General features: G+C 39.5%; 2 protein-coding genes across 52 annotated transcripts in view; one reads left to right on the top strand and one right to left on the bottom strand.

Annotated features, from left to right (window-relative positions):
* LOC101747556 overlaps positions 1-3,997 on the bottom strand; it is a 32,170-nt gene extending 28,173 nt beyond the window's left edge. For 15 of the 50 annotated variants that reach the window (XR_005858443.2, XR_006938888.1, XR_005858444.2 and 12 more), the window contains exons 1-4: positions 3,838-3,997; positions 2,275-2,361; positions 1,218-2,145; positions 799-906 (exon numbers count right to left, since the gene is read on the bottom strand). Coding sequence is in view for 1 of the 50 variants with exons in the window: in XM_040697780.2 (XP_040553714.1) it covers positions 2,029-2,145; positions 2,275-2,361; positions 3,708-3,902 (399 nt within the window). In the remaining 49 variants the exon portion in view is untranslated. Of the gene's footprint in view, positions 1-798; positions 907-1,217; positions 2,146-2,274; positions 2,362-3,707 lie in introns of those variants that run through there. The other 35 variants (XR_006938870.1, XR_005858452.2, XR_006938875.1 and 32 more) reach the window with 16 other exon arrangements.
* Positions 3,998-4,127: 130 nt separating this feature from the next.
* ESF1 (ESF1 nucleolar pre-rRNA processing protein homolog) lies at positions 4,128-22,493 on the top strand. 2 transcript variants are annotated; one of them, NM_001396695.1, is made up of 14 exons: positions 4,128-4,173; positions 4,758-5,426; positions 6,437-6,789; positions 7,697-7,810; positions 8,526-8,626; positions 9,635-9,787; positions 11,966-12,080; positions 13,014-13,152; positions 14,874-15,035; positions 17,886-18,007; positions 18,915-19,005; positions 20,388-20,455; positions 21,148-21,294; positions 21,854-22,493. In NM_001396695.1, exons 2-14 carry the CDS (start codon positions 4,769-4,771, stop codon positions 22,145-22,147), a joined length of 2,517 nt encoding a protein of 838 aa, NP_001383624.1. In that variant the 5' UTR covers positions 4,128-4,173; positions 4,758-4,768; the 3' UTR covers positions 22,148-22,493. The 2 variants fall into 2 exon arrangements, with proteins under 2 accessions (NP_001383624.1, NP_001026690.2); NM_001031519.2 differs by having other exon boundaries at positions 4,751-5,426.
* Positions 22,494-22,957: the final 464 nt, after the last annotated feature.

The following is a 22,957-nucleotide window of genomic DNA, read 5'->3' as shown; positions in this document are numbered from 1 at the left end:
CCACCTATGGAATGGGGAACCAAAGAAGAGGATATCGACTCCAGGATAAATCCTTTCCTTCTACCCCAAGTGCACCACAGAAGCACAGTAGGAGCCCATCTCCAATTAACATTTATCCAGCACATTCCCACCTCCTCACTGCCTTAACACATCTGAGTCACCAGTTGAAGTGACTGGAAGTTAACCTGCTGAAGCAAAAATGCATGAAGCTGCACAGTTATTTTACATGCATTTCTATAGCAGCTCACATGTGGGAAACTGAAGAGCTCCTCTTAGAATACATAAACTTTATCTAAAAGACAGAACCTGGAAAGAGAGGCATTATTTTGTATCAAGTCCACGGATGGTCTATGAGAAAACTTAATACCTTTGGAGAAACAAGCTCTTCGAGTCTTCACTTTAAGGGCTGTAAAGGTTATAAGATGACTTGTACTCTATCTCGCTTTTTCCAGGAGTACTACCATTCTCTAAAGGAAAATGAAAGATGAGCTCCTCCCCCTTGAACTGTTATGGATTAGGCTTGTCAAGAAGATGGTTTCCCTCCTTATCATGCTATTTTATACTTTCTCACTCATTTCTTTCAGCCAAAACCTGGAACAGAACACCTCCTTCTCCCCCAACTCTTAAATTAAGTTCTCTAGTCAGCTGAATACTGCGTAGATTGCTTCTTTCAAAAAGCATTTTTGTAATTTTGAGAACTGAACACTGGCTAAGCAGCAGGTGGTAACTTTAGCATCTGCATTTGTCTTTGAATCGTAGCTCAATAAACCCTGACAAAATAGTAAGGCTTCTGCCTACCTTGTCTACTTGGCCTGTGCTCACCATCCTGTCAAACTCCACCTGCTGGATAATGTCCTTATGGCAGGCCAAGAGAAGCTTTCTCTTACACTTCTGTTAATACAACAGCTGAAACAATGATATATCTGTTTTAATGATACACTTACATACTTTTCATGCTTTTCCCTCCTACCACTCCCTACCAGTTTTACAATCAAGTGAAATCATCGAGTAAATTACTTCTTAACATAATTCCCTTAGTTAACTTAATTCTCATGATAACGGGCCATACTCGTAACTAAGATCAATTCCTAAAAATAGTTATATACAGGAAAAGTTACAGCCCCATGCAATAGGTATGGAGGTAGAAAATTAACTTCATGATTTTCAGCCCCTAAAAAATAGAAAAGCAGAAAGTTTGGAAACGTGATTTAACTTACCTTTAAGCACAACAACATACAACTGGTATAAAAGTTCCTTGCAATTCCAAAAGAGCACCAATTCCAGAGAATGCCACTGGTAAGCTCATTAGTTTGAAGGGCACAAGTCTATTTGTGTGCTAGCTGACTTTTCTGCTTGCTACTTCTTTCAGTAAACTTCAGTCAAATCATGACACATTCTGTTAAAGGTGGAATGAAGCCTCAGCCTTCTCTGTGGCTACCCTATCCTACTTCACGTTCAGAAACAATTATTTTCGTATTTGCAAGCGGAAGGAGAATTGAATTTGTCTGTTGCAGGTATGAAGTATGAACTAAATATATTTCTACAGGACTTATTTAATCACTTCCTTTTACACAAGTCAAACATTCAACTTTCAGATGTTAACTGACCGTATCTTTTTAACCATGATTTCCAACAGACAGAAACCATATTAAGTCGGTCAGATCTGTGTATTCAACAATATTCTCTTATAGTATGACTTGAATTTATTTGTCAGCAAGTAGTGTTGTTTATTATGACCTACCATCCCTCAGGAATACTTTGAAAATACAGGGTGATGCATGTTCAAGACTTGCAAATCATACCTGGAGCAGTCTGTCCTACTGAAACACTGAAAGAGGCTTTACATTTGAGAATAGCACTTTAATCAAACTGGGAGAGCATGTACTACTTAGAATACTGCTAACAGTACTTCTCTAGAAAAAGAAATGAATGCTATTTTACACAACTGATGTAGCACAGGCATTCACATTCCTTGCTGTGTGCAGATTATAGTTTCAAAGTGTTGTAACAAAATAGTAGAAGTGGAGACTATCTGCACTGGCAGTTTAATAAGAGCTTCAAGATAGCTTTTAGTACTGATGAAGGACTATTTTGCTCCTCTTGTCCAAATGAAACTGTTGCAGAAGCTCTCTGTGCAGGTCTCACCTAAGAAGAAGAGAGGGGAAAAAACATACAAGGATCGCTTCTAAAATTAAAACATTTTATAAAATTTGCTTAAAGCCTAAGTAACATAAAACACATCCTCAAATTGAGAACAGTTGAGCTTCACATTACCTGTGATTCATGAAATTTCCAGCTGGTCACGTAGAAGATCTGAAGTGGGGCAGGTACTGAGCCTTTGCTCTTCCAACACAGTTCTGCCTTGGAAGGAAGAGAGAAAAAGAAAAGGTACACAGAATATCAGTATTAAGAAGTAATAAGTTCCCAAATCAGTAAAATTAGGCATGGCATACTCCTCATAATGACTCCTGGTGAAAGATTTGGGACAGTAAAAATATCTCACACTGGTACATCAACATAGTTCAAATTCTGTCATTGTAATTAAGGTTAAAAATACCTGTACTAAAACAGTATTTAATTCTTTTTTTCCCTCCCCCATAGAGGTCAGAGCAAGTGAGTTCTTAGAGTCATTTCGGGTTAACTCCTCAGCTTACTTACTCCTCAAATGCTTACTTCAGGAGCAAAACAGAAGCAGAAAATTCACAGCAGACCACAGAGAACAAATCTCTGACTTCTGCTTCCCAAAACAAAGCTGCTTACAGAGTTACTTTCCTGACACACTCCATTTCAGGAAAAAAAAAAAGTAATGCTTTCACTACTACAATAAGCTTTAATTGGACTTAAGAAGCAAACGTTAACTATTTCACATCTGTATTGCTGACACATGAAACGTTCAGGTTTCTGCAGTGTATGTTTGCCTTGCAAGTCTTCCATAACCTCAGACAATCCTGGATGGTCTACCTGAATTTCACCACTGTCCTAAAAGGATTCAAAAGCTTAATTTTAGAGCGCATCGAGTTAAAACCATAGCATTGTGTTAACTTTCAGAACCCACCACTTCAGTTCCAATTGAACACTATTACTCAGAAAAACAGACTGCCTCAACGCTTCTGAAGAACTTTGTTTAGCGGCTCAAACGCAATCCGATTTTAATTGAAGTGCCATTATTCTCCTCTTGGCTTCAGAAGCAGCAGCAGCAGGAGCGTCTCAAGCTCTTTCAAGCAAATCTAACATTCTCTGACACTCCTCAGTGAAGACCAGGCAAACTCCACCGGGCCACTAGCCAAAGATACACTTCACTTGGCTTCATTGATCTCAGCACAGCCAGGAACAGAGGCACTTCAGGCTGCTTCAGAAACTGACTTAGCAAAGCACACCCCGTGCAAAAGAGAGGAATTACTTATTACGCTTTGCTAATGCACCTGTAAACAGTATTTCTTATACACCAGCAGCTCTGATGTCTCAGGATATTCTTCTGCTGTTAATTACCACAGTCAGGGAGCCAAAGCCAGCTCCTGACAGATGTCCCAAACCCGACACGGCAGTGAATGGTGGTGATAGAGGAGAAGATCCCCTTTCTCCCTCCAGCTCTACCAGCTGCAAAGGGCAGCAACGCTCATAGAGTGCCTCCCCCAAACACCGCACCAATAAGTACTCCATCTGAAGTAACGGTATCATTTTTTGTCCTTAAAACAAATCAATCTCACCTCTCTGGAAGCTCTAGAAAGGCCCATCACGCAGCGTAAACTGAAAAACCAGTTCACCCACTTTACGTAAAGCAGAAAGCTCCTTCTCCACGCTAACGTGACGTTTAATAACTGCTGCCTGCTTAAATACCTGAAGTAAAACTGGTGACCACGTGGCGGCTCGGTCATAGCATCATTCAGGTTGGAAAAGCTCATTAAGATCACCAAATCCAAACATCAGCCCACCCCCACCACGCGCATTGATGACGCTCCTCAGTGCCAAAGCTCGCGCCACCACTCCTACTACACCCACCCTACTCGCGGCCGCGACTTATCTCACGCTCTACGCATGCGCACGGCAGCGCCGCCGCCGCAGTTCCGCCGCCGCGCCGCGTGATTGGTGGGAATGGTGTGTTCCGCTGCGGCCGCCGTAGCGCTGCTGCCCGGCGCGTGGTGGGCCTGCGCCTGGCGGAGCGGCGTGCTTCAGGTGGGCTGAGTGTGGGGTGCGTCCCTCGGATCGGTCCGCGGGGAAGACCTTTGTTCTGTTAGCTCCTAAATAGCGCTTTACGGTATGAAGCGCTGGTGTGGGGAGTGCCAGCCTGAGGTCTGGCTTGGGATGGAACCTTTTGGGGTCCTGTTGGGGTTGATAAGGGGTCGTTTCAGGGGCTGTTAGCTGACAGCCGGCTGAACGTGAGCCAGCAGTGTGCCCAGGTGGCCAAGAAGGCCAACGGCACCCCGGCGTGTGTCAGCGGGAGTGCGGCCGGCAGGAGCAGGAGGTGACCGTCCCTCCGGTGGGAGGGGAGATGGTGGCGTCACCGTCCCTGGGGGTGTCCCAGAGCTGTGGGGATGTGGCACTGAGGGCCCGGTGGGGGTGGGCTGGGGTTGGGCTTGGTGATCTTAGTGGTCTTTTCCAACCTCGGTGACTCCTGGATGTGCATTTGGGGGAAAAATAGATAAATAAATAAGGTAGAGGTTAGAAATCGTGCTTCTATTTTTTGTTAATAAGGGGTGGGGGGGGGGGGGGGTGGGGGGGTTTGGTGTGGTTTTCTTATTTTTCATTTCTGTCTTCAGTGACATCAAAAATGGCATCCCAGAAGGAAATACTGAGCGATGGGCGGTTCAGCCGTGTTGCCCGGGATCCCCGGTTTTGGGAGATGCCAGAAAAAGACCGGAAAGTCAAGATTGACAAACGCTTTCGAGCAATGTTTCATGACAAAAGGTTCAAGATGAAGTGCACGGTGGATAAAAGAGGTCGACCTGTTAACTATACCTCTGTAGAGAACCTCAGGAAATTCTATGCCTTGTCAGAGTCTGACTCTGAACTTTCAGAAGATGGTAGCGAGGTACGTGCAGAAAGGAAAAAAAAGAAGAAAAAAGCTAAGCCTAAGGAAGAAGGGGATTCTGTAAAACCACTTCCTCGGGAAGAGGGTAAAATGAAAAAACAAGGGGTGGACCAAGCATGTGAAGCGGTGACAAAACTAGATGACCTTCAGAATGAAGGGCAGAAAGTTGCATCTAGATTCAAATTGAAAGAGGACTCCAAGAAAAGCAGAATAGAAATGGATGACTCTCAGAAAAACGAGGACCTTTTATGTGATAGGGAAAAGGAGGAAGGAGGTGAATCAAAAGGAAGGTCGGTTTCAGTTCAAAACAAGCAGAAGACTTCAAAGCCAAGTGGTGCTAATACAGTTAAAGCTCCAAAGAGGGACTGTTCCATACGAGGAAAAACACAAGAATCAGGTTAGTTTTTAAAATACCAGATAGAATTTGGCTGTATTTATTTGGATGTTGTTCTTATTTTATCCGTGAGAAACCCTTTTTTCACTAAATCAATCATAGCAGCTGACTTGGGTTCATTGTTACTGATGGCGGTGAGCAGCTCACAGAATCAGTACTTGTTCTTCAGTCACGTTAGAGACAGTCATGTCCTGCTCATTGATGGAGCCAAAATTGTTTGTTAGGGTAGTAAGAAACATTAAATATCACAGAATCATAGAACGGCCTGGGTTGAAAAGGACCACAATGTTCATCTGGTTTCCACCCCCTGCTATGTGCAGGGTCGCCAACCACCAGCCCAGGCTGCCCAGAGCCACATCCAGCCTGGCCTTGAGTGCCTCCAGGGATGGGGCATCCACAGCCTCCTTGGGCATCAGTGTGTCACCACCCTCTGAGTGAAAGACTTCCTCCTATCATCTAACCTAAACCTCCCCTGTCTTAGTTTAAAACCATTCCCCCTTGTCCTATCACCATCCACCCTCCTAGGGCATCAGTCAGTATGTTTGTCAAAATGAATATTAAGTATAAGATCTGATGCCACAGTCACTTTAAATGTAAACGTTTGGTTATTGAAAGCATAAGAATAGCAGTGATAAGTCCTTAGTGTAAGAGGGAATTAAAGAGAGCAGGTGACTTGAAAAATAATTTGATATTGTTCTTTTTGTGTGCTTATAGCCTACATTATTGAAACCTGATTTTTTTTACCTCTTGATTGTGTATGTATAAATTGAATAAAACTGTATCATTCTGTTAGTTTTAAACCAATAACACAAGTATGGGACCAAAGAGCAATAAATGGAACAGAACACATAATACTGATGTTTGAACTTCCCTGATGTAATTTGTTCCTGCATTGTTCTACCCTTCAGAGATTCTTTTAATCAGTATGAAAAAAAGCTTGAGATGTTTTTTCCTCTGTAAAAGGTCATATGAGGTTACAACATAAAATCAGATACCTGATATTTGTGTTTTAGTGACTGCTTGCAGAGACAGCGGTGCTGAAAGTGACATCAGTGAAAGCCAAGTAGAGGAAAAAAAATCTCTAAGGGAGAGCTCAGAGTATACACAATCAGAAGAAGAGGAGTTGGAAGACGATGGGGAAACAGGCAACGACGAGGAGTCAGAAGACAGTGAGGAAACAGATGAAGAAGGCGGTGATTCAGAAGAAGATGAAGAAAGTGATATAGAGCCTGATCTGGCTAGAGGTATAGGGAACATTGAAACAAGCTCAGAGGATGATGACGACTTAGATGATCTATTTCCAAGGGAGCCAGAGATTGAGCATTCATGGGGTGAACTAGATAAAGATGCCCCTCGTGGAGATGAGGTAAAACTGCTTCTGCGCGTGACAAGTTACTGTGTGAATAAGTCAAAGATGTACAGTCATGAGTTCAGTTTGGACCTTTGTCTATGTAACAACTTGTAAAAGTATTTTTCATAACAGTTTTTGGACATTCTTGATTACAAAACGCAAGTGATGGTGAAGTTGGTCATGAATGTGAGACTTCCAGTGTTCTCTGATGTCTCCCTCCGTCTCTAAGCAGAGGCTTAGAGATAGGCTCTATCTGTAGATTTTCAGATAGACATCTAGGCTCTATCTATAAGTGGGGTAGACAGATAAATTTTCAGGTAGACAGGCTCTATCTATAAGCGAGGTAGACAGATAAATTTTCAGGTAGACAGATAGGCTCTATCTATAAGTAGGAAAAAAACCAAATGGAAGTGTGCCTTTAAAGAAATTCTGGAGTTTAAATAGCACTGCTGTTTTTGACTACTAATTTGTTTTTCCACTTTTTAAATTTGATTTCTCTAATTCAAGCTTAAAAATTAAGAAATTATTTGACAGCAAAGCAGGCCTTTAAATTTGGTCATGTTTAGTGCATATGAAATCACAGTACCATAGCGTTGTTATAATACTATGATAGTTGTTGTTGTGACTAACCACGTGTTAACAAAATCTGAAGTGCTGGTGTTATAAATCTAGTCTTAATTCTGTGATGAGTGCAGTCTAGCATACCTGTTGTTGCTTGGGTCCTTCTATCTGCTGTGCTGGTTGGTGCTTCGAGCCTTTAGTAATTAAATAGATACCAAGTCCTGAGGAAAATGCTGTTTGTATTTTTTAAGTAGAGCTCGTTGCTGGCTTCAGTATTTACAGAGAACAGATGTTAGAGAATTGTATATTCTCCATAGTGGTCAGGAATCAAACTTCATTATTTTTTTTCCCCCCCATTCAGATTACAAGCAGATTGGCAGTTTGTAATATGGACTGGGATAGACTTAAAGCTAAGGACTTGCTGGCTTTATTTAATTCTTTCATACCCAAAGGAGGAACTATATTTTCTGTTAAGGTAAGACCTGATTTCTAAAAGAAGGTAGTGGCTTTTTACTGTAAAGCTGGAGGGGAGCCTACAAAATAAAAGCAAAGTAAAATAATATTATGTGGAAAAAACAAAAGAGAAATTAACACGATAAATGAGAATTGGCATGCGTTGCATCGGGGCTGTGCCCACTGCCCTGGGCAGCCTGTGCCATGCCCACCGCCCTCTGGGGCACAGACTCCATTTCCTTAGCTAGATTACTTTTCAGTAGTCTATCTAGTAGATAACTCAGCCTTAAACCTGGAGATTTCTAAATGCGTTCCAACCCCCTTTGTCATTGCCCACTATTGTTTGTTTTTCACCAATTTTGAGTTGTTTATAAACTGGTTACCTTCTGATCAGCAAAGTAATGTTTTTCCAGTTTTAGTTTCTGCTGCAGGCAAATACTACCTGAGAAAAGTTAGTTTAGTAGCCCTCTCTGAAGAGGGCCACAGCAAGATGAATGAAGTTACAGCTATTAATTCTCATCTGTCTCAAAATATTCTCCTTTTTAACAGTCTGTTCATTTCATTGTCTTTTCTTTAAGGTTAAGAAGATGTTAAAACTTGTGGAATTGAACCCTTTCTTTATTTTTCCCCCCCTCTAAAATCAGTTAATTGTAAAAGGCTTGTTGAGATCTTTTTCTTCATTGCTATACAATTTGCTACCACAGTTAAAATTTATTTTTGTATTGTTTTATTTCTAGATTTATCCCTCAGAGTTTGGAAAGGAAAGATTGAAAGAAGAAGAGCAACAAGGACCTAGAGAACTATTTGATCTTCCAGAGAATACCACAGAGAAAGACGAGTATTAACTTAACCTTCAAATGAATCTAATTTCCCTGATCAGCTGCTTGTTACAGAACTTCATTTATTGGAGTCTCCTGTAGACATTTTCATTTTGTAGCTTTTTCAAGGAATATATCAGACCTGGCTCTAGTTCAGTAGGGATGCATATAATAAATGCATTACAATAGAACATACAAAAAAATCTTACTGATAGGAGACTTGAAAATTTTTATTTTGTAGCTCATTGCAGTAATAAATTGAACGTGGCAAGACTTCAGTATATCATTTTTCCTCTACAAATGGCCACTCACACAAGAAAAAGCCCCTTTGTTGCTTGCTGTTAAAGTTTTTATCAGCATAACCAACATGGACCTTAACCGAGCCCAAGAATTCCCAGGTTGAGATCTCTTGAATGCTACCAGCTGCAGCCCAGGCAGGCTGAGCTTATTAGGTCTGACATTGTCAGGCTTCTCCAAGCATGGAACAACCATACCTGTATACGAACATGCTTTTCACCAGCCTTGCCAGGAGTCAAGGATGCAGGTGCCAGCACAGCTAAGTAGGCTCAGACACTTTGATAGGAAGTACTGATTGCTGCTTTCTGTGGCCTGCATGGAGGCATGTAGAGGTGCTCTGCTGTATGCCCTGTACAGGGATTGTAATCTCACAACACTGGTGGTAGGCAGAGCCAGATAGAATTGCTACTATATAACATATTGAAGGGATCTGAACAATGCTAGTACTTTAAAAAGTTGGAATTCAATAATTTCAGCCCTAGAACATTAGCTCTTTGGGTGGAAAACACACTGAGTGAAACACAACCTCCTTTAATAAAACTCTGAATTATTCCTTTGAGCAAAACTGAATAGATATTGGTAGAACATCATGCTGTTTAACATCTACTCTTATTAAAAGACAGGGAGAGTGTTTCAGTGATGTGTATATTTTGGGAGTTGAATAAAATATTTTGCAGATGGAAACTTGTTTAAGTCAGCTCACTTAATTCTGTTGTTTTCTGCTTTTGCAGGCTTTATAAGGAAAAACTGAGGGAGTATCAGTTTAAGCGACTGAAGTACTTCTATGCAGTTGTAGAATGTGACTCTCCTGAAACAGCCAATAAAATTTATGAGGAATGCGACGGGCTGGAATTTGAAAGTAGCTGCTCTTTCATTGACCTCAGGTAAATCTAGTGATGGCTTTCTTATGTATCCTAGGGGGGGAACAGGCACAAATTTAAAATCAATTTAGAGTCATATGGATTGAATGATATTTCTTCTTTAACCAAAATTGAGGTTATTATTATTTTTAAAGTAAATTCAGCATGCAATGAGCTGGTAAGGTACGGGAGGTAGTGGTGGTTATTTCATTTTATTTATTTATTTGGTCCATTTGTTCCTTAAGTATTTTTATGTTGAAATAGGGGAGTTGGAGTAGATCTCTACATAGAGAAATTACAATACTGGTTGAATATTCAACCTTATTGGTAAAATTAAGCAACATTTTAAGATGCAGGTCAAGAGAACAGATCAACTTGCAACTCTCATATTTAGAAGTAGCTTTTCTTTTTACTTTTTTCTCCTTTTTTTCTGGACTGATTTGCACAGAGCATGAACATAGCTGCTTTTGTTCTGGTGCTGCAGTAGATTACTGTACTACTCCCTGTGAGCTGAAAGCTCTGATATTTCAGAAGTCTTGTTTGGAAAATAAATAACTTAAGTTATAGTTGTGCTTTGTTACTAGTATTTCCTTTTGTTATGAACGAGTCCACTAGTCTAAGCAGAAGAGAAGTAGAACTAAATCATATTAGGGTTTGAAGAAGCTGGCTTTGACACCTGGAGGCTGTGCTATGGGCACTCTTGGAAATCATGAAAGTTAAGTTTTAGGCCAAATGAGCATGTAATTTTTCATGCTTCTGTAATGGCACCAGGAGCAGTGCAATGAGAAGATGGTTAAAAAAAAAAAAAAAGTAGAAGAATTCTCACCTGTCTCCAAAGATCTAGGCTTGCTAGAAGAACTTCACGAAGGAGAGATCCCCAGTAAGAGATTCTTCCTTGGTGGCAGTCAGCCCTTAAATGAGGTCTAAGAGGGGTAGAGCCTGGCTCCACCCATTCTGGTAGTACAGGTGAATTACCTTCATCTGTGCTCCCAGGGCTGGCTGGGTCTCTTCTCCAGGTGCTCAATCAGTGGTTCAGGCCTTGACTCAGCAGTTCCCATACACTCCACCCCTTCATGACCTGAACCACTGATTGAGCCAGCTGGAGGGTAAGTCTTCCCTGGTACAGAGATCCAGTGCACTGCTACGCTCATACAATTGCCAGTTGCAAAGCACGTTGACACAATCTAAGACAATTGATGATCAGTTTGTGGTTGGAGTTCATGTTCTCTCATGGGCCAGTGCTCAATGGTGTTACTGGAGGCATGCAGTTGTTTGGTGCAGGTCCATCTTACGTTCCATCAGTCCCACATAGGCCATCACCAGGTGTCTTGCTTGTCCTTCTGGTGTAGCCAGTGGGCAGTGTTCTCAGAAGGAATGTTCTCAGTCCACTATACTTGAGCCAGTGTGTCAGCCTCATCATTTCCTGGTGACTGCAGGGGGTGATGTCCCTAAATGTGGTAGACACATGGTTCTGTGTTTAACCACATTGCATATGTCTAACCACATCTCCTTGCCCCAGATGGGTTGGGTGTGGATGGTCCAGTCTTGGGTAGTCCACTGTGTGATCCAGGGAGTGAGCTCCTGATATACAGCCCAGCTATCTGTGCAGATATTCAGTGCGCTGTCACCAGGTTCTGTGGTGATAACTATCCACAGAGCTTGCAGTTCTACCCATTGGCTTCTTTGACAACCCCCCTCTTCAAACCATATGGTGTCAGTGGAGGGATGGTACTCCACTGCTCTCCACTTGCCTGGGTTACCCTTGCTGGGCCCATCCTTATACCAGGCATCTTCAGGAATGGGATATTTCCCTTCCTGATTTCCCTTCCCGGATGGAACTCTTTTCTGGTGCTTCACCTGTGCTTCCAGGGCTGACTGGGTCTTTTCTCCAGGTGCTCAGTCAGTGGCTCAGGCCGTGACTCAACAGTTCCCATACAGCTTCTAAACATAGAAAGATAACATTTTTCATCTGCCATTTCTGTTTGCCAAAAAAAGAAGAAAAAAAAGCCAAAACAAACACAAAACCCATGCGTACAACCTCCAGTAGTTCCTCATGTTGTGCATTCCTTTTATTTCAGACTTACTGATTCAAAATTGTAACAGATTATTTTGTATTGATGTTCCGCATTTGTGAAAAACAGACTGTTTATACTATGAATCTTCCCAATGTATTTGAATAATTGCATTTTCTCTACTTTTAAGATTTATTCCAGATAACGTTACATTTGATGATAAGCCAAAAGACGCAGCCTCAGAAGTGAATGTATCTGTATATAAGCCAAAGTACTTCACATCTGCTGCAATGGGAACATCAAAGGTATCTTTACAGTGTTTTCGTAATGTTTTTCTAATTTGTTTAGTTTTATTGTCAGCTTATAAATGATAGAAGTAGGGGGGAAAGCCTTCCTGATTTTGTTCACCATTTCAAACTAGAGACATCAAACATACTACAAGATGCAAGCACGTTACAGAGTCCCAAGTTGTGACCCCATAAATAAGCTTCTTTGTTAAAAATTGAAGACTGCATTTTTTTACTTCATTTTAGGTCTGTTACAAGTTGCATGTGGGCTTGCTTTGTTATCCACAGTTAAATCATGTAATTTGGTGAACATGGCTATTTGGGTGCAGTTCAACAAGAGTGTTTTCAGTGGTAGTGTCTGGTTTAAACAATTGCTTCCCCTCCTTGTAGTGATCCAATCTTACGAAGTCTTATTTGACAGCCAAAATGTTCATCTGGCCATGAAATGAACTATATTGGAGAAGGGATTAGTTGAGAACCAAGTCATTTCTGTGGGATGGTTTGTCAGATGTGTTTCATCTTCTAGCTGAGGGTGCAGTTGTGCAAACATTTCTATTGTCCCTGTTGCAATCCATGTATGATTCGAGGATTGAGTTTGTGCTGGAGAAATTGGTGACTACTGCTTCAATTCCAGCATCTGCTGCCGCAAAGGAAATTTGGCTGACAGAGATTTAGTGTTGTGTGACATAATGTTACAGAACCATTAAATGCAAGAGGAAACTTCTTCATTCTTTCATGTAGTTAAAACTCCTTGAAATGCTTTTTTGAAGAAGAAATCAAAATTGTAATTCAATTGATTTTAATAAGTGATTATTTTAGGTAATTGTTGTGGAGAATATTAGCAACACGTTTAAATTATACCATTTAAGAAGCAAGTTTCTTTAAAAAGTCTGCTTTAGAATGTTTAATTTTAACAGATTGGCTTCTACAAGCAGCTATCCTATTTTTAAGGTAGATATCACATGGGATGAAACAGATCACGAACGAGTAATGTCACTTAACAGAACTTTTAATAAAGAGGAGCTTCTGGACATGGATTTTCAAGCTTACTTGGCTTCATCTAGTGAAGAAGAGGAAGAACAACAGCCAGGTACCTTCGTTAATAAATGTTGAGCACAAAGTCATTAGCTACAGCATTTTAAATGTGAGTCAAATGTATAAATTCCATATAATTAGAGAATACTTTGATTGTTTCCTTTTCCAGTGACAACATAATACTCGTTGAAAAGCTCTGGTCAGGTTTTCCTATGAAAATAGCCTACCTTCCCCCCAGATACAAACTTCTCTGGAAGTGGCATATACTTATTGCTTTGAGTGTGTGACTTAAAGATGGATGGCCATTAGTGGTGAGCTTGGTGATATCTGTGGCTCTCTCTTTTCAGTTAGGAAATAAATGGAGTGGTGATACAGTGCTGACAGATAATGAAAGAAAAATTTCAGTTAGGCCTGACAACGTGGAAACTGTGGAGTTTCTCTGATTTACTTATTCCCCTTTTCTCTCTCTCTTTTTTTTTTCCAAGTTAAATACAGATTTCAGAAACAAACTTCTCCAGTGTTGTGCATATGTAGCAAGAAAACACATGTTGAAGTTTCTAAAATATTTCTGAAGCCACAGTTGAGATGAATTACATAGGCCTATATCTGATTCTTGAAATAAATAATATCACTGATATAACCTCAAAATGGCCAAATTCTTTGTGAAGACAAAGTAAACTGTTCCGCTGTGGAATTGGGATAGTATATTATCTGATTTTGGAGGTACATAAGTGAGACAGGTTGACTTAATTTTCTTTTTACCCTAGCTTTGAAAGACCTTCCTGTTGTTGTGTTTTTCATTTATCATGCAAAGTCTCTTTACCTGGTATAATTAAATTTTAATTAAGCCAAGTATAATGATTATAACTGGAGTGATTTCAAGCAGCAAGATCACAGTTCACCTAAATTGTAGCTCACTTTCTTTGTTGTTGATCTGATGATTCTGTTAAAGAAAAGATGCTTTTCCTTATACATTTGACTAATTTTTCTAGAGATTGTGGTGGCTATCCACTTCATTCTGAAAAAAAAACCCAAAACATCACAACATTTTCTTGTGGCTGTTTTTTTTTACTGTTCAGAAAGTCTTTGAAAAATCTGTTGGCAAAAATCATTGCTGTCTTAATGTCCACCAGAAGGTGGCTCATTTTCCTTTTCTTTTCTTGCAGCTGCTGTCAAGTGTTCTTTATTTGCTGATGGAGTGAAAAGGCTCTGAAAGTTTTTTGAGATGATGAGTATTTTGAGTATGGCAATACATGTCACTGCTTAAATTCCCCCCAGCAAAATTAGCAAGACCAGTCAAAAATACAAATTAGTATTCCCTTCATTATCCAGTATCATTGAATCATTCTGGTTGGAAAAGACCACTAAGATCATCCAGTCCAACCACCAACCCACCCCCTCCATGCCCACTGACCACATCCCTCAGTGCCACATCCCCACAGTTCTAGAACACCTCCAAGGACAGTGACTCCACCACCTTCCTGGGCAGCTGTGCCAGTGCTTTTTAAAAGCTTATTGCAGGTCATATTGTAAATGTTTTGTTTGGTTGGTTGGTTTGTTTTGGTTTTGTTTTGTTTTGGTAGTGATGATTGGACAGATCAACATCTTTTCATCTGTTAAGTACAGGAATTCAAAACCTGGTTACTTTTTCTGGGAATGATACAGGAAAATGCCTGGGATTACTTTGTTAATTGATTGCCTTAGGTGTACTTCCAAATGTGAAATTCAACTGACCGCTTTGAGGCTGTCCTTCATACCTTTACTTTGTCTTTCTAGGGGAAGGTGTAGCTCAGGAAATGGAAGATGACAAACCCAGGAAGAGCCAAAAAGATGATGAAGAGCAAATTGCCAAATACAGAGAACTTTTGCAAAGTATCCAAGAAAAAGAGAAAAAGCAGGAAGAAAAGGATATAGAAATGGAGATTAAATGGGTTCCAGGTAGGCTTTAATGTTTTCTTTTGATAGCACGTACGAGCCCTGGAACTTGTTAGATTCATTTGCAAGTTCATTTCATTTGCTGAAATAGCAGAACTGCTTTAGAAAAGAAGAAACTGGCTATCACCCTCTTGGTTGGACAGTCAGGCAAATAGGAGCATTTGGTGACTGCTGAAAGGATTTCATTGCAGTCCAAAGACCAGGAAGGTTTGACTTGTTCACTGTGGGGGCAGGGGTTGTTGCACTGGTTTGGGAGGTGTAGGACTGCAGGACACAACCTGATCTACTATAAGCAGTGAGACCGGAGCCATGGTAGAATGCAGCCCTTTCTGCACTGATGTGTTAATTTCCATTTGGAAATGTGAATCTCAGTTGTACTATTAATTCCGAATTAACTTGGGCAACTTCTGTTTTATACAAATGCTCCTTTTTAAAATTCTTGTTCTGTGTGTGCACTAATTTAGTGAAATCAGTTGAACTGAATGAATTTATGTCCTACCTAGTTCTTCATAAGACATGTATTTGAAAACATGCTTGCATTAAAATAGTTATGAACTTTAGTTGTATAATTCGAATAACTTCTGACAGGTATTCTCCCAATACGCTTTAGAGGAGGCACTTAATGTGTGTTACAGGACAAGTGCTTACTAGCAAAGCCCATCAACTTGTTTTACTTTAAATGCCCACAGCGTGTCAGTATTTCCTTTCCTGGAGTTGCTTTGTTAATATCTTTTAATTCCGTGTATCACTGTGCATTGGAGGCAGCAGAGTTGCCAAGATATTTAGCTGCAGCATGTCATACAGAAGCTGGAAACCACAATGGAAACAATTATGCTAGGAATATGTTGTGTTTATATGGGTCAGGCATTATTTAATAGAGGACAAGAGCATTCAGATTTTGCAACCCTTAATTTAGTTGGTGGTACTGGTGCTTGGCTGCCTTGCCTCTCCTGGCTCTTGCATCTGTCAGTCTACTTTGAAACTCCTGTTTATATTCAACCTCCTGGCAAAATTTAGTCTTCACTGATTTCAGGCAACATTTGTAGAGAAGGTCCAGTGCAACTGAAGGGGAAAATATTTGAGGGTGGAATGTAGTCACTGCATGCTGAGCAGTAGGTTATAGTTCTGGCAATACACACAGCTGAGGTTATTCCTTCCTGGGGGACAGAAGTACATTAGTTATTATTCTGTTTCTCCTTGATCAAATGTGCTCATTTAAATTCCAAATGAATTATGTTCCACTCGGTGTATTCTGGGAATTCAAAAAGAGTTTTTGTGTCCATCTCTTAAGACTCCTTAAATTAGTTCTAAGGAAGTTCTGTCTGTTGAAAGATTTTTATTATCAAACTTTGCCTGGTTCTTATTGACTTCCTGCAAAATCACTTTGCTGCCAATACATTTAATATAGAGAGAGTTACAACGGTGGAACTGAAGAACTTTTTAAATTGATAGCTGGACTTGAATTCGTTTAAAAATGTAAGTTTGGGCACCAATATCTACACATGGTTATAGAATACGTACTATACAAATCATTCAGTTATTCTTGAATTGTAATAGCTTTAAATATAGCATACTGCCAGCAAAAACAAATGAGGTGTAGTTCCAGGTTTCTTTGGTCTGTTTCTTTTAGACACAAAAATCAATGCTATATTTAACCATTCATCTTGCTTTCTTAACCGTATCTCATTTGAGCAACAGTCACTATGCATCCTTATCCAGCTCTCAAAGCTCCGTTTAGAAGGTGAAGAGAAAGAAGACCACAATTGCCATTCTTAATGATATTCAGATAGGTTTTCATACAGCTTTTTTCATTGGACTTGAAAACGTTCAGCTAGACTTAAAGGAAACTTTGACATTTGTTTTCGTGGGAGGGAGACTAGCAGGGAAAGGTCTTACATGTTGCTCCGTTAGATTTCCTGAGATTTGAGAAGCATCTTTCTAGCTCTTTCTAGCTCGCAGCTCTCATAATTATTAAACTTGTGGAAGTGTTTAAAATAACTGTTCAAAGAAGCAGCAATTCTGTCCCACCCGCCCTCCCTCTTTGTTCCAGCAGTGTGCAAAGCAATATACTTAAGTTTGGTGCGGTATTATCGCACATCTGATCTTTTACTTCAAGTGTGATTTGTCTGTGTGCTGACATATATTACCTTTCTACCCTCTTTGTGACCCTCGTTTGTAAAGATTAAGTAAGAACAGTGATTCACATATTTAAGAAGAAAAATAAAAAATATCTATGTAGAAAAGGGTATAAATTAGCCTTTTCTGTGGCCAGATAATAATTCTACCTACAGTAAACAATTTTTTTCCACTTCTGCAATCAAAAGTCTTTTGACCACTTAAATACACTCTTATTCTCAGGAAGTGACCAGTTATTTTTTTCCCCAAAGCTACTGAAAAGTAATCCAAAGTAATAGTAGTTAGTCTCTGGGAAGCAAATGCCTCCACTTTTATTGACTCTGAAGATCAACATATGTACTATTGGAAAACACTAAATTATGGTTCTGTTTGTACCAGGGCTTCTTTGTGACATTTTTTTGTTGAACCTGTACAATATCCTTGCTTTACTTTGTCATAGCTTTGCATTTATTTGCTGTTTCAGTACCCATTAGTCGTACATTGAATAATGACACAAAATATTTAGGAGCTACATGCTAATTAACTGTCTATCAATCAGGGTTACGGTCCTCTGGAAAAGATAAAACATGGTGTTATTTATAAAGATGATCTTATTTATAAAGATGTTGCTCTAACCACCACTTACATTGTTTTCATAGACTTTTTAAAGAAAAAATAGGAAAAAAAAAACCATTTGGATTCATCTCATTTTTTTTAACTTGCTGTTTTTTGTTCTAGGCCTGAAAGAAACTGCTGAAGAAATGGTCAAAAACAGGTTGGAAGGAAAGGATAACCTAACTCCATGGCAAAAATACCTGGAGAAGAAGAAAGAAAAAAGAAATCTTAAAAAAAAGAGGAAGGTAATGTCTGCTGTGGTCAGATGCTGGGGGAGCTGCTGTTTGTTTCTATGTACAGTACTGTCTTAAGGTTTGAATGTGCAGTGGTCACTCGTTTGGAAAGATTAGAGTGCCTCATGAAATCTACAGAGCTAAGGGATGTGTCAGTATTATGCTGAACAATTTCATTTATCTGTCTCATTTCTAACATTACTTTTCAATGCATTTGGAAGGGTTTTTTTGTCACAGTATGTTTTTGGTGGAAAGTAGAGTACATGATAGTTGTAATTTTTGACCTTTTCAGCCTAGAATAAAACAGATGCTTGTTTCCCACAACTGGAACAGCAAAGAATGGGTAGCCTTGAAGAACTATTCAACTTTGAAAGTGCAAAAGCAAATTTGGTAAATATTTTTGTGTATGAATAGCCTTTTAGCAATGTGAAAATTGCTGTTGCTTCCTTTCCACATGTGGAAGGTAATTGTGAGGTAAATACAGTGGCAGAGTTGTGCAGCAACAGGTAGAGAAATGACACGTTTGTTCTGCTACTAGATGTATTAAGGTTGTAATTGTCATCTTTGTAGTAATTAAAAGCAATCAGGCAGCAGTTATGTAGCTAGAACTACATCTTGTGCATGTATTTGTTGGTATGGTTAGCGTACTACAGTACAGACTGTAGCTGCAGCTAATGGAGTTCCTTGGTCTGTGTAAAATGCTCTTCTTCAGGTAAAAGGAAAGCTTTCAATCTGTGATACACGCTTTAAGTTGTGAATTTGTCTGCTAGCAGTTTCTCGTGAGTTCTAGTTTGGTGATGATTCAGCATGCAGTATTTTGGTTTTCACATTCCTAGTTTCTGGCAGAAAGAACATATAATTGTAGTGAATTTTTAGTAGTTGATATGATGGTTGAAATAATGTTCGTGTTTTGTTACAGGCTACTGCTGAGAGAGAAATGAGTGAAGATGAAATTCCCTCTGACGTCAATCTCAATGATCCATATTTTGCTGAGGAACTTGGAAAAACAGGTGAGTTAAGACAGGTAACTTTGGGAATAAACGTGCCCTTTCTTTACATAATGAAACAAAGAAAGGCTAGATAATGCAGAGGTGGCATGTTCAGAGTGAACTTTTCCAATTCAGATTTTTAGGATATCTTTTTTTTTTTTGGTGGTGTTTTAGTTAGCTGTCACTTTGATGACAAGTTTATTCTGAGTATGATTTTGGAAGTTAGAATTTGAAGGTAGAGATAATCAAGATCTGCAGATGCCTGACTTTTACTGCTTTTGGAAGCCAAAACCTAGGAGTGATTCCTACAATGACATACTAAGAGTGTTAGCAACAGATTTTCATATGCCACACATCAAGAGTAAGCGTCCTTTAATTTGACACCAACCACCACCATCTTGTGTCCTCAAAGTTAGAAGTTTACTTTCTCTTCACATAAACAACTCAAAAACAAAAGAAAGATGCCACTTCCTCCAGCACCTTCTTGTTTTTCATTAACAAGAATATATAGGTACTCTCATACTAGTATTTGCTGTTTTAATGTTGAATGTAAAGTCTCTGAGGCAGCACATTTCCTGCCTTATTTAAGAAGCTCTTTGTGTCATGAAGGGACTTACTGACGCTAACATGTAAATGTTAAGTTCACTTTTGACAAGCCAAGGCATTTTAAGAGAAGCAGGACTGTAAGGAGATGTTGGACACCAGCTTTCAGTTCTTTGTATTCTGTTAAGTGCTATGAAAGGAGAACTTGAAGTTCTGTGAAGTCTACTCCAGTGTGTATTTGTCAGGTTTGTCTTTGTTCCTGAAACCTGTTTGTAAAGCTAGCAATGATTCTCACCATGAGCAGTGCACCTCCTCTTGAGCTGAAGCAAAGTGAAGCAACTTCCTTGTGCCTGGTATGCCCAGTATCCATGCAGGATATAGGCATGTGCAAAATTCATGACAGTGCTTGCTAATGTTCAGTTCTTGGGTTTTATCAGAGTGCTTCATCACAAGAACATTCAGTCTGAACAGTCAATCATATTTTCACCCCCGTGGTTCTGTAAAGAGTCTTTTTTGCATTGTGTCTCTTGCATCTGCATGGCTAACAGCACAACGTGGCTTTAAGCCTACACATAAATTTCAAAAACAATTTGCGTGGGGTTTTTTTGTTTGACTAATATATTTTATCTTGCTCAGCTGGCAGATTTAACCTTGTTTTAACTGTTCTTGTTTGATGATTTCTTTTGAATATTGCTGTCTTCTTGAATGATGGAAATATCCAGTGGACTTTTATATTCAGTTTTCCAAATCTTATACTGAAGTAAGAAAATGAGATGAAATTTGAGGTTCTATTGATAGATCAATTATGTTCTCATGCATAAGCTTGAATAAGAGTGTGAATGCCCTATTTTTGCCCATAGGTTTAAAGAAGAAGGCAGAGGTGGTTGAAAGTAATTCAGAAGATGAGGCTGAAGTTGAAAGACAGAAGGTAAAGTGGTTTAAAGTGTGTAGATTTACACATGCTGCAGTGCCTGAATTGTGCAAATATATAATGTATGTGTTTGTGGATGGAACTGCCCGCTCTCCTAATACCACATAACTTTAATAGCTAGAGCTTTTAGAACAAAACCACCAAGGAGAATGGTAGCTGGTCACTGACTTGACATTTTAAGATTATACCAGGATATCTTTCTGGAATATTTTAGTTGAACACAGCCAACAGGGTCAAGTTATACTGAAGTGTAAGGGCATGGAAACCAGGCTGATGGAAACCAGGCTGCGTGGTTAGTCTCTCTAGCTTTAAAGCATGCTTGTCCTGTTTCCCAGAATGAAAAGTTAAATCCATTTACTAAGTTTGCTTATGTTAGTTATCATTTTGTGATTTGAATACAAATTTAAAATAGTATCAATTCATTATTTCTGTTATAGTGGACAATTTTCAAATTAGTTTATCAGTATGTTAAAAAATGTGTATCTGCAGTTACTCAATAAAAGATAAAAATCAACTGTTATATTTAATATTGCACCTCAAAACATTAATGTCATTATATTTGCAATAATACTGCACTGACAGCATTATTTCAACTTGTGTATGTACAGTCATGCAGATTTCATGAACATGGATTGCTGTATTATTCACAGAAAACTGTTGTGTACATGAACTCTCTTATTTTGTGACAGGCTGAAATGGCTCTGCTTATGATGGATGATGAGGACGATGGCAGAAAGCATTTTAATTATAAACAGATTGTAGAACAGCAGAATTTGAGCAAGAAGAAAAAGAAACTCTTAATGAAAAAGAAGGAATTATTAGAAGATGACTTCCAGGTAATTATGTACTTTTGATTTTGTGGTTTGACTAGATAAGCTTAGATACTAGTTGTTAGTATCAACTATTTGGGGAAAAAGCTTAGTGGTCCCATATCCTTCTTTCTTGCTCTAAGTTGAAGTAGAAAAACTTGCGTCTTCCCTTTTAGGGAGTTACAGGCTCTTTTCAAATTAAAAACATGGTTGAAGTGAGGTAGGTTCAAACTTTGTGTAAGATAAGACAATATGCAAGGCCTCATAAAACTCATTGCTACCTTTGTTCTTATAATTACCCACTGTGTCTTTCATTCTGGTCAGTTCTTAACAACAAACCTTTCCTTTGTTTGCTGTTAGAGGCAGATGCAGGACTTGTACATGCATTCGCTCATCTGTTCTATTAGTACTATCTTTTGATTCTCTACTCCACACTTCATGAATACTTACGACTTGAGCAGTTCCAGGAATGATGAACAATCTCATGAGCTATGACTCCTTAAGCAGCTCATATTTTACTGTATTTAAAAGCTTTGCTATCGTGGGTAAAGGTTACCTAAAGTAAATATTATTTTTTTGCCTTCAGGTAAATGTTGCTGATACAAGGTTCCAAGCCATGTTTACTTCCCCCTTATTTAATGTGGATCCTTCTGATCCAAATTTCAAGAAGACAAAAGCAGTAGAAAGGATCTTGGAAGAGAAAGCTCGCCGAAGAGAGCAAAAGCAGCAAGATCTTCACGAGGCAAGCAAGGAGCAGGAGAACAAGATGGCAAAGAAAGAGACTAAGAAATCCATAGATCCTGCCTTGTCAATGCTAGTAAAATCTGTCAAAAACAAAACTGAACAGTTTCAGGCAAGGAAAAAACAGAAAGTCAAATAACTGATCTTTGTTTCTACTCGGACTTTTCTTGGCTCCTTGCTCTTCTAACTGACAGCATCTGTTGAAGTTGCTACAGTCTGCTCTAATTCCTGTCCCCCCTAAAATTCTCAGAAAGGTCATTTAATTCTAGTGGCAAGTTTTAAAGTAATGAGAGTAACAAAAGCCCTTTCCTTCTGCTCCCCAAATTGTTTTCTACTGTTAGAAAAAACACATCACAGAACCATGTTTCCATATCATGAGACTAACTGGTCTTAATGTCATTAATTCTGAAGAGATCTGTATTCACAATCATTGATTAAAAAAAGGTTGTAATATAACTACAAATTAAAGAATTTCTATATACGTCTCTTGTGTATTTTAAAGATCTCTTATGTATCTTTTCAAGGATCATAGAATCGTTAAGGTTGGAAAAGACCCACAGGATCACCCAGTCCAACCATTCTCCCTTCACCAATAGTTCTTGCTAAACCATGTCCCTCAACACAGCGTCCAAACGCTCTTTAAACACCACCAGGCTCGGTGACTCCACCACCTCTCTGGGCAGCCCATTCCAGTGCCTGACCACCCTTTCAGGGAAGTAGTATTTCCTAACGTCCAGCCTGAATCTTCCCTGACGCAGCTTGAAGCCATTCCCTCTAGTCCTGTCACTAGTCACATGAGAGAAGAGGCTGACCCCCAGCTCACTACAACCTCCCTTCAGGTAGTTATAGAGAGCAATAAGGTCTCCCCTGAGCCTCCTCTTCTCTAGACTGAACAATCCCAGCTCCTTCAGCCGCTCCTCATAAGGCCTGTGCTCCAGAGCCCTCACCA

The sequence above is a fragment of the Gallus gallus genome, chromosome 3 (assembly GCF_016699485.2).
Source record: "Gallus gallus isolate bGalGal1 chromosome 3, bGalGal1.mat.broiler.GRCg7b, whole genome shotgun sequence".
NCBI classification, from domain to species: domain Eukaryota; kingdom Metazoa; phylum Chordata; class Aves; order Galliformes; family Phasianidae; genus Gallus; species Gallus gallus.
Note: the sequence above shows the minus strand (reverse complement) of the source record. Positions and strands in the feature narration are given on the sequence as shown.

Excerpts from the sequence above, each read along its gene's own strand:
- ESF1 (NM_001396695.1), top strand. The coding sequence starts at position 4,769 with ATGGCATCCCAGAAGGAAATACTGAGCGATGGGCGGTTCAGCCGTGTT. Across the intron at positions 7,811-8,525 it reads GAACTATATTTTCTGTTAAG|ATTTATCCCTCAGAGTTTGG; the intron begins GTAAGACCTGAT and ends TTTTATTTCTAG. Across the intron at positions 13,153-14,873 it reads AGAGGAAGAACAACAGCCAG|GGGAAGGTGTAGCTCAGGAA; the intron begins GTACCTTCGTTA and ends TTGTCTTTCTAG.